The sequence below is a fragment of the Camelina sativa genome, chromosome 20 (assembly GCF_000633955.1).
Source record: "Camelina sativa cultivar DH55 chromosome 20, Cs, whole genome shotgun sequence".
NCBI lineage: Eukaryota > Viridiplantae > Streptophyta > Magnoliopsida > Brassicales > Brassicaceae > Camelina > Camelina sativa.
In genome coordinates this window covers 21,164,893-21,175,825 of record NC_025704.1, presented here as the reverse complement: position 1 = coordinate 21,175,825, position 10,933 = coordinate 21,164,893, and the positions used below count along the sequence as shown (strand labels likewise).

At 35.0% G+C, this 10,933-nt stretch overlaps 2 protein-coding genes across 4 annotated transcripts in view; one reads left to right on the top strand and one right to left on the bottom strand.

The window, feature by feature from the left end:
- On the top strand, nt 5,765–8,723 carry LOC104771347 (metallocarboxypeptidase A-like protein MCYG_01475). 2 transcript variants are annotated; one of them, XM_010495864.2, is made up of 11 exons: nt 5,766–6,123; nt 6,298–6,355; nt 6,428–6,538; nt 6,713–6,850; nt 6,950–7,019; nt 7,101–7,156; nt 7,255–7,380; nt 7,671–7,810; nt 7,928–8,000; nt 8,087–8,161; nt 8,253–8,723. In XM_010495864.2, exons 1-11 carry the CDS (start codon nt 5,999–6,001, stop codon nt 8,559–8,561), a joined length of 1,281 nt encoding a protein of 426 aa, XP_010494166.1. In that variant the 5' UTR covers nt 5,766–5,998; the 3' UTR covers nt 8,562–8,723. The 2 variants fall into 2 exon arrangements, with proteins under 2 accessions (XP_010494167.1, XP_010494166.1); XM_010495865.2 differs by lacking the exon at nt 6,428–6,538 and having other exon boundaries at nt 5,765–6,123.
- The window catches only part of LOC104771348 (pentatricopeptide repeat-containing protein At5g42310, mitochondrial), a 3,974-nt gene continuing 1,738 nt past the window's right edge, over nt 8,698–10,933 (bottom strand). Inside the window, exons 2-5 of one of the 2 annotated variants that reach the window (XM_010495867.2) lie at nt 9,568–10,594; nt 9,337–9,489; nt 9,179–9,250; nt 8,698–9,101 (exon numbers count right to left, since the gene is read on the bottom strand). In XM_010495867.2, coding sequence (XP_010494169.1) covers nt 8,988–9,101; nt 9,179–9,250; nt 9,337–9,489; nt 9,568–10,594 — 1,366 coding nt within the window. In that variant the 3' untranslated portion in view covers nt 8,698–8,987. Of the gene's footprint in view, nt 9,102–9,178; nt 9,251–9,336; nt 9,490–9,567 lie in introns of both variants that reach the window. The other variant, XM_019242410.1, reaches the window with a different exon arrangement.

Sequence of the window (10,933 nt, the reverse complement as noted above, 5' to 3'; positions counted from 1 at the left end):
TTTTTTTTTTTTTTTTTTTTTTTTTTTTTTTTTTTTTTTTTTTTTTATCGAGGTTAACTGAAAATAACTTTTTGTAATTTAGATATATAAGTGTTTATGAATTATGATTATTAATAGTCAATAGGAAAACACAAATACCATTAAAATAATATTTGTGTTTGCCAACACGGCTCGGATTCTTTCACTAAAAATATTAGTAACAAAACTTACTTTAAATGTAAGTCAAATTATAAAATTTTGTTGATTTTGGTTAACTAATAATAGCGTCACATATTTGTATAATCTGATCTGTTTTTATTTTAAATTCAAAAACATTCACTTACTAAATTTTGAACTGGTCAAATTTTTTAATTGGTCACATAGTCAAATTTTGATATTAAATGTGTAATTTGATACGCATTAATGACTATAAATGATTTTTTTGAGAGATTCTAAATTGGAATTACTCAACCTGATAGGCTATTTTTGTTCATGACTAACAACCCAAAAAAAAATACTCTCTCTGTTTCACAAAGAGTGTCATTTTAACCCATTGCACACAAATTAAGAAAAACTTGAATTATACATATATGCTCCTATCTAATGAGTAATTTATCATTTAAATTTAATAAAAAGAGCTTTGGGTTAAGGGTAAAATAGAAAATTTGATGTTAAAAATCACATTGGAAATACAAAGTGACAGTCTTTGTGAAACAAAGAAAAATCTCCAGAATGACATCCTTTATTAAACAGAGGGAGTATTACATTTAATATTATGTTGTTTGAATCTATTTAAAAAACTATTTTGACCAACCAATAGAAAATTTAGCATGTATAGAGGTTATCTCATGAGTCATATGACAACCATTGCGGTCAATTAACACAATCTGATCCAATACAATGTTTTTGATAATCACCCTAGTGGTTGAACTTTCACATGAAGTCTTGAACATATAAATATTAAATTAACTATGAGAAAAAAACTCCTTAAAACATTTGAGGGGGCGTGTAAGAGATATGTAAAGTAAAGATTTAATTGTAATTAAGTTAAACTAAGTTCCCTCTTGTAACCTCTATATATAATATATACTGTAATTTATACATCTAATAAAGTATTAAGTCTACAAATTAATAATGTTGAGATCATACTATTTTATTAATTTATAATGATATTAATTTATCTGTAAATTAATATGTATTATTTTATAGAGTAAATTAATAATTATTATTTTATAGATATATTTTTAATAGTTTAAATTATCAAAAATTATGAATTGAGATAATTTTAGCAAAATAAAATTAGACTTTCGGATGTTATAAATTTTATGGTTTTAGAATTGAATTAGTAATATTTAGAAAATATTATTGACAATAAATTACAAATACAATAAACAAATTCACTTATACACGTGACATACAAAAATTAAAATTTATGAATAATAATATACTAATATCAATTGTCATATTTTATAGCCTATAAAACTATCAAATGAAAATGATGCGTATCTCGAAATTAAAAACTTTTTAAAGTTTAGCTATTTTTATGACATGTTAGAGAGTATTTTATATCATTGTTTGAAAATACAACATAACAATTGTTTTATAGATATAAGCTCTATGAGAAAATTTAAAATTTTAAATCATATAATATTATATCAGCATATATATATATATATGTGTGTAAATTTACTTGATTATTAATATATGATAATTATTGACACCATATTTTACATGAGGATTTCAATAAAAAAATATGATTTTATTTTCTAATAGAAGATATGTTATTTTTATTATTAAGTTATAGTATTTATTAATTTATATAGGTTTTATTGTAGTTTTAACTTATAAGTAATTGAATAAAAAATCTTTTGACCTAGTTCCCTTTCTCTCTCAACTTTCAGCCGCCGAAGAAGAAAAAATTTCAGATCGAGGCTGGATCTTGGTGGCTTGTCTAGCATCGGATCTGGCCTCCCCCCTTTGTTTTTCTCTAGCTTTGTTGTTTTTGCTCTCCTTCTATCTAGCCCCAAGTGTTTCGGTGATGAAGATTGGTTGATAAAACGGATCTTCACGGCAAGCTTTGTAAGTTTGTCGGCGGTAGGCTTCTCCAGAGAGAGTCGATGTTGGGACACCGACTTCAGCAGTGTTGTCGGATCCTCTGCTCTTGTAAAATCCGAAGAAGGCTTTGGTTTCTCTTGGAGAACTGAGTGTGTTCTTTGTGGATCTGTGACCGTTGTTTCGTTCTGTCCTCTAATCTGGTAAGTAGACTTGCGGGTCTGGTTCTCTTCTACGGTATGTTAGGGCTAGTTTGATTCGTCTTAGTTTGGTTCGTCTTAGTTTGTTTCAAGGGTGACATGTCAGGTCTTTCAGCCATCGTTTGGGGAGACGTTTAGTTTGGTTTGGTGTATGATTTTGTGTGTTGAGGAAGCGGTTAGAGTGGCCTTTATCTGGGAGAGTTTCTGATTACAGCAAAAATGATGATGCCGGATCAGTTAGATCGACGGATAGCTCGAAGAATAAAGCCATTGTGGTTTGCTGTTTCCTGTCCTAGATCTCAGAGCCGTTTTTGTGCTTGTCATTGCTTCAAAGCGCCTTGTGGAGTGGTTGTGGGTTCTTGTCCAGCCATTGCCTTTCCTCTCGATCTTTGTCTCACTGTACCAGTCAGCGGCTCGCTTTTAGTCCATTCCCTTCTTAAGCGGAGGCTCAGTTTATGTTCGAAGATGTTTTAGTTCTCTAAGTTTGCAGGTTCTCTTCTCCTTGGTGTTCTTCGCTGTGGTTGTTAGCATCCTTGGGTTATTGCCCTCCTCGCTCTTGAGTTTGGTGATAACAGAGGGCTTAGACTATGCTCCTTGTCTTGCTTTCCAGTTCTGTTTAGATTGGTGGCATTTTGAAGGTTTCTAGCTAGACGTGAATTGGCGCATCAGACGTCGTCGTCGCATCTAAAAGTATGTTTGAGTTTTTCATAGTGGTTTTACTTGCTGGGTTATGAAGCCCTTGGGTTCTCGAGAGATCAGCTCTCATCACGATAGGAGGTGGTAGATGTTATTGTTGTGTTGGCCGTGGGCAGCCATGATAAATCCTTCACAGGAGCTTCGGGAGAAGATGTGTTTTTGCTTTCTTAGGTCTAGTATATCTCTAGGGTTATAGCCAATTGGTTTCTGTTCTTATTGTAAGGGTTTGTTCTTCTTCGTATGGTTTGAAAATCCTTGTTTGTCTGTTTTTTTAGTTTCCCTTCTATAGGGCTTTGACTCCAAGGACATCACTTCGTCCGTCGACTTTGACTCCAAGGACATCACTTGGTCCGTCGGCTTTAGCTTCCCTTTTTTGGGATATGTTGTATCCTTCCTTAGTGTGAAACCAAGTTATAAATAAAAATTTCAGATGACAAAAAAAAAAAAAACTTCTAAGTAATCTGTTATGAGAATTTGTTAAAAATACATTTTTTGAGATATCCTTTTCAAAAATACTCCTTTTTTGGCCATTTTTATTTTTATCCTCCTTTAATTTTTAGTGACCATTATACCCTTAGATAAAAAATATTTTATTCAATAAAATGAAAAACAAAATTTTTCCGCCAAAAAAATTTCCGACATATTTTCCGGCCAAAAAAAATTCCCGTCAACAATTTTTTTGATAAAAATTTCAACAAAAAAAATTTTCCGCCAAAAAAAATTTACAAGGTTTCTAAAAGGTTTTATAAGGTTTCTACCTTATAAAATCTTTATAAACACATTGTAAACGCTTTTACAATATTTTTAAAAGAGTTTTAAAAGGTTTTTTAAACACCTTGTATACGCTTTTACAAGGTTTTTATAAGTTTTTTAAAAGGTTTTCAAAATGTTTTTAAAAAGGATTTTAAACACCTTGTAAAAGCATTCACAAGGTTTTTAAACACCTTGTAAACGCTTTTAAAAAGTTTTTATAAGGTTTTTAAACACCTTGTAAACGCTTTTACAAGGTTTACAAGATTTTTAAACACCTTGTAAACGCTTTTAAAAAACCTTTAAAAGCGTTTACAAGGTTTTTAAAAGGGTTTACAATGTTTTTATAAGGTATAAATTTCAATTTTTTTTGGCAGGAATTTTTTTTGATTTTGGCCGAAATTTTTTTTGTGATGTGAAAAATTTTCAATTTTGGCGGGAAAAAAATAACTTTTGGCGGAAAATTTTTCATTTTTGGCGGGAATTTTTTTTGATTTTGGTGACTGTATATTCTTGTTGTCATTTAAAGAAAGGGTAATTTGGTTATTTTGTTCATAAAGAGGGGTAGTTTTAAAAATGGTCAACATAGAGAGCTATTTTTAAAAAAGGACATGGAAAAGGGGATATTTTTGTGAATGCCCCATTTATTATTGATTAAATTTTCAAAATTTGCTTTGGTTACAAAATGGTGATATCAAAAAGAAAATGTGGCTCCAATAAGTGATATATTTATTAATCAATTTTAAATTTTTGGTTTAATTAATCAAAATGATATATTAATCATATTTAGGAGAAAAACAATAATCATATGTTAGATTTAAAAATGCAATCATACACATAGCTTAGACATTTGATTAGGACAATATTTGGGTTCACCCTTAGGGGTGAACATATTCATTCACCTCCTTATAAGATAAGGAAATAAAATTTGTATACATTATTATAAAATAAAAAACCTAAACCGTTCTTTGATAAACCCAAACCGATATATAATTTCATTCTAATTGTAAAATCTAAACCTTAACCATCTCATTTGTAAACCCAAACCGACATATAATTTCGTTCTAATTGTAAAATCTAAACCCTAACCATCTCATTTGTAAACTCAAACCGACATATAATTTCGTTTTAATTGTAAAATCTAAACCCTAACCATCTCGTTTGTAAACCCAAACCAATATATAATTTTGTTCTTATTGTAAAATCTAAACCCTAACCACCTTATTTGTAAACCCAAACCGACATATAATTTCGTTTTAATTGTAAAATCTAAACCCTAATTCTCATTTATAAACCCAAACCGATATATAACCTCGTTTAATTGTAAAATCTAAACCAAGTCAATATTTAACTTTACTTAAATAAAAATATACAGAAATTGTTTCTTTAGTGTTTTTTGCTTTTTAATTTAATTTTGATTTATTTTTAAATAAAATATTAAATAGAACAATTTGATTGGGTGAGAGAGGAGGGGATGAATACTAAGGGTGTGAATGGTTGCAGCTGTCAGGGCGGACTAATCCATCAGCGGATTAGACCATTTTTTATTCACCATTCATTAAATACAGTCCGCAGTGGTACGGTCTAAAGATAATAGAAAGAAGACTGTTGCGGACCAATTACAAACCGTTTTTGTGTACAAATAGAGTTGGTCCGCAGCGGTCTACTGGCCATCCCATTTTTGAGGCGGTCAAAACCACTGACGGATTTGACCACCGACTGACTGCAGTCACCATTCGGACCTTAAGTATTTATTTGATTATAAAAAAAGTAATCCGCACAAGAGTCAACAAGTTGGTTTGATCATTTGCAGAGCCGTCGCACAATATATTGAGGCCACAAGCCCAACATCATGTTAAGGCTGATTTTCTAGTGAACCAAAGGAAAGAAGAAAAAAAATTGTTAAAAAAGATGTTGATGAGACTCGAACACATGTCCTCCTTTATTTTCTAGTTAACTTTAACCACTACACTAATGAAACTTTTATGAAATAAAGGGCTGAAAATCTAGATATTATTTCACGGCCGCAAGCTTGTGCTTGGGACCGGCTTCATTTGGATGATATACTAAAGAAAAGTAGATAAAAAAATAAAATAAAGACAAAGACGGAAGATACAAGCCCGATCTGGCCAACCTCAGACTCAAAACTCCTTTAGATCTCATTTATCTGTTTCTTGGTGTCTTTGTTCGATTCCATTGAAGAAGAAGATATGAGATATGACATCAAACAAACCCTACGAAGCTTCAACCAATCTTAAAGAAGATATAGATACGTTTCTTCCCATCTCTCTCGTCCCTTGCTCTCTCTCAAAGCAGCGGCCATGCGTCGGCGGCTAATTCATTACGCGATCTTTCTCCCACCATTGTTGTTACTCGTTTTCGGCGAAACTAATCCTTCTGACTCGTCTTACGTTACTCCCATCAACTGGGATCTCTACCACTCCAGGTGAATTTTGAGTATTTTTTTTGTCTCTCGATAGAGTTAGTTTTTGCCTCTTCAACTGCTTAGTTACTAATTAGAATGAAAAAGGGGGTCTTTGCCCATTTGGTAAAGTGAGAACCTTTTGGCTAAAGGAGAGTTTAGGAGATGATAAGTTTTGCCTCTATGTCCGACTTGCAGTGATGATTTAATGGAGCAGATAAATTCGTTGGTACATCGACATCCAGATAAGCTCTCGGTTAGTGCCATTGTCTTTTTTTTTTTTCAGTACATTTTTTTGAGTGAACATTGTCAATATTTTGTTTCATAGATTGAGATGATTAAATCGGGAAACAAAGGCTACAATGCAGAGGTTAACGTGGTTACTTATTGTCGTGGTGGTAGAGATAGTGATGACAGGTCAAACTTTAGGATCCTTCTTGTAAGTTCCCTTTTTTGTATCCCTGTCCAAGCTAATTCAGTTAAGACTGTACTGTTACTTTTATGAAGTCACTTGTGGTTTAACTTGAAAATACATACATTATATAGGTGAAGTTTCTTCATAATTTTTTGGGTAATACATGTGTTTTTTGACAGATGATTCCTTTTCTTCCAGACTTTTGGGCAGCATGGGAGAGAGCTTATCACCTCTGAACTTGCTTTTCGTATTTTGTCAATTTTGAGCGAAGAACAGTTCTTACCAAAGAAGAACGGAGCAGCCCTTAACAGCACCCTAGACAAGCTAGTCATAAAAGTAAGTGTCTCTGATCGTGCAGTCTTCTTATGTTCATCTTTTGTGGTATTTGATATAGGGATTCACTTACTCATTAGATGCTACTATTTTATTTGTCAGATGGTTCCTATAGAAAACCCGAATGGTCGCAAACGTGTTGAATCCGGAGATCTTTGTGAACGCAGAAATGGTAGCCATCTTTTTGTCTCTCCAATACATGGTTAGTTATTAATTGCGTTTTAGTTTAGCATTTCATATCCGTAAATCACAGGAAGAGGAGTTGACCTGAACAGAAATTGGGGTGTTGACTGGGGAAAGAAAGAAAAGGTACTAATTCCCTTTCATCTCACATCTTGTTTCCTTCAAGATCATTTGTTATGTGTAACAGTACTTGGTCCTCTTTGTTTGTTTTCGGAATTTTTCAGGATTATGATCCATCTGAAGAGAATCCAGGAACTGGTTCGTTTAGTGAGCCTGAAGCTCAAATAATGCGGAAGCTGGCTATATCTTTTGATCCTCACATATGGATAAACGTGCATTCTGGAATGGAGGTGATGTTTCTCTTCTGCTTTAGCTATACATTCGAATCTTTTTTAGCATGGGAATAAATGTCAAAACTTCCGTTGGAATTTATGAGTGAATGATGGATTGCTTGAATTTTCACATACAAGATAATCTTGATCTGGTCGTTATTATATGTATTTGTTGAGAAGTTTGGTTCTGATTCTCATGTTTTTGTTCACATTTTGTAAATTTTATAACAAACAAATCTTGTTCTGGTCTTTGTTATGTATTGAGGCTCTCTTTGTAGCGGTTTTGATCTGATTTCGTATGTTTTCAGGCTCTCTTTATGCCTTATGACCACAAAAACATAACCCCAGAAGGATTGCCGACGCAGAAGATGAAGACCTTACTCGAAAAACTGAATAAATTTCATTGTCAAAACCGCTGCATGATTGGGTCTGGCGGTGGCTCTGTAGGGTTTGTCTCTTTTCCTCAAGACTTTTTATGAATATTTTCAGAAAATTCAATGCTACATCGTCTACTCCTGAAAGTTAAACCTTAAGGACGCTATTTAAACTGTTTTCTGGACTTTAGGTACCTGGCACATGGTACAGCTACAGATTATATCTATGATGTTGTAAAGGCACCAATGGCATTCACCTTTGAGGTTTGTGCGACCTAAGCTATCTACGCTCTGACACTCTCATGAAAACAGGTGTCGCATATTTTAATAATTATTTCTTTCACTGCCAGATCTATGGGGACAACCAGACCGCTTCAAGAGATTGCTTTAAAATGTTCAACCCTGTTGATCTACCCAATTTCAAGGTACTATGTTTTGAATTGTATCAATTCCTCTTGAACATGTTCCCAAAATAGGGAAAAACTCACAACTTTGCTTGCTGTTGTTGTTATTCAGAGAGTTCTTAATGACTGGTCTGCTGCATTCTTCACAATTTTCCAACTGGGACCGCTCCACTTAGACGGAAACAGTTCCAAGGCTGCAGATAAATGGGTGTCTATAGACGAGTATTTGGACGGCTACTTGGTGGAAAGGAAGAACAGATATGGGAAAAACATGGAAGTGATCGATGTCGGAATGCAGGAGATCAAAACTTACTTCAGGCTCTTTATGTTGTCCTCGGTACTTCTGATGTTCATGTTCTGTTCCAGGATAGCCAAAAGCAAGTATAGTAGAAACTCCATACCTGTCAATGTCATGCCATGAAACTATTGGAGGAAGCTCTCAATTAATTAACCCTTGTAAGTTAGTAATTTTTTTGGTTGCAAAACTTGTATTCCTAAGTTAGGAATGTTGTGTCTCATGAAAGACGAACATAATTCTTTGGATTTGAGATTGATTCTTAAGTAAAGGAGCTTTGGTTTAGAATTTCCAACGTATAATTTCCTACATGATCTTTGTAGTACAGACAGTAGCCCCGTATCCAATATGGTCAACAACAGTTATATATATTGTACAGGTTGAATCTTTACATAGACAGAGAATGTGAGGATTTGTAACAAAGACTTCCTCGTGTGATGTGTGGTCTGTGTCGTTACATCTCTGTCCTCATCTTGTGAGATATGTTCAGAAGCTCGAGATAAATTGATCACTTGAGCTCAAGATAAAACCTTAGCATTGTTCCCTGTGTTTCTATGAGGCTTTTAACGTCTGCTTCATGTATCTTAGAGCTGATCGTAACATGGATCTAGCTTTTCTATCTGGTTTGCAGCCTGACATGATCATCTCTTCGTAAACACCCGGAACCTGTAAAGTCATCAAATCTTGAAAGGTTAATTCTACTTACGGGTATTCCCCTATCCAGCAACATCAAAGATTCATACCTTCTGGAACTTATCAACACGAATGAGAGCTTTCATGAGTGTTGTATATGTGACCACGTCTGGTTTTACCCCCTGCAATTGTTTTGTGAGAGATGGTTGGTCAGTAAGTAGATCATTAAGATGGGTTCAAAAGGTTTTAGCCAAGAGAAGTTAGTTACGTTTTCTTTCATGTACTGCAACACGGCAAAGGCTTCAGCGTCTCTTCTATCCTCACCAAAGGCATTGATGAGGGAATTGAGAGCCAATAAACTCGGCTTTAATCCATCTGATGTCATCACTCGAAATGCATTCACAGCTTGCTCCGATAAACCCTGGCACATAAAGAAAATTATTAGGTATGAAAAGATGATTCTCTTACTGGATCTCTGATGAACAGTCTTAATAAATACCCTTTGTGCATAGGCATTGATGAGGGCGTTGTACATAGTTGATGATGGTTTCAGGCCAACTGACTTCATCTCTTCCAAGCATTTGATGGCATCATTAAACCTACCAGATTTGCCATAAACGTCAACGAGTGTTGTGTGTGTCACGACGTTAGGCAGTATCCCTTGGCTCTTCATCTTTGCCAACAATCTTTTCATGTCATCCCATCTTTCTTGATCTCCATAACTATTGATCATGATGTTATAAGTGGTAGCACAAGGAAAGCACCCTCGCCTCTCCATTGCCTCAAACATCTCTTGTGCTACTAGGTGCCGGCCATGCTTACAATGGCAATCGATAAGCGTGTTCCAAGTCACCCTATCGGGTTCAATCCCTTGGCTTAACATTCTATCAAAAGTCGTCATGGCATGATCAAGACAGTTAAACTTCCCAAAGGTATCGATAACCACGTTGTAAAACTGTCTATCGGGTTTAACACCGATGCTCTTCATCTCCTTGAGAACTTGAAATGTCTTTTGCCACTCGCCTCGATCACGATAACCTGCTAAGAGTCTGCTGAAAACAAAAGAGTTTGGCTGTACATCACCAGCTTCCATCTCTTTCAACACAATTCTCGCGCTTTCCCATCTACCAGCATTCACATATGCATCAATGAGGAGACTATAGGTATGTTCATCAGGCGAAACACCTCTCTTCTCCATCTCCGAAACCATCGACTCTGCATCTTTTAAAGGACCTGTCTTCACATACCCTTTAAGCAACGCATTGTAAGCCTTGGTTCTTGGTTTAATCCCGCTCCGTCTCAGCTCCTCAAACAAAGCTTCAGCCTCCAAAGTCCTTCCGGAATTCGCCAAGGCCGAAATAATCGAGACAAGAGTAGCAGTTTTGGCGCTCAACCCCGTGGCTTGAGCCATACCAAGAAGCTGCAAAGCCCGTGAAGGGTCACCAGATTTAGCAAAACCCATGATAATATCATTAACAAGCTGCACATCAAGCTCAAGCTTATCCCTTTCAATCTCTTTATACAACCTCTGCAACATGACTGAATCGATCTTGTTGCTGCGCGTCAAGGACTGAATCACCAAACTATAGTTGACAAAATCGGATTGGTAACCATCTTGACGCATCCTAGAGATCAGATTAAGAGCCTTTTCGATATCATTGTTCCGAGCACAAGCACCAATCAAGGCATTGTATGTCAGAGGTGTTAAGGTTTGTTTCTGAGAAAGAAGAAACGCCTCGTAAAGCTTCTCGGAACGGCCAAGCGCGTGGATGAGAATTGAGTAGAGAAGCTCATAGGAGAAACAGAGGTTATGTTTTTGTAGCCACGAGACGACTGCGTAAGCTAAACCGAGAGATGACGTCGAT

Coding starts and splice junctions, on each gene's coding strand:
- LOC104771347 (XM_010495864.2), top strand. CDS start 5,999: ATGCGTCGGCGGCTAATTCATTACGCGATCTTTCTCCCACCATTGTTG. Junction 6,539..6,712: donor CAAACTTTAGGATCCTTCTT/GTAAGTTCCCTT, acceptor CTTTTCTTCCAG/ACTTTTGGGCAGCATGGGAG. Junction 8,162..8,252: donor TTGATCTACCCAATTTCAAG/GTACTATGTTTT, acceptor GTTGTTATTCAG/AGAGTTCTTAATGACTGGTC.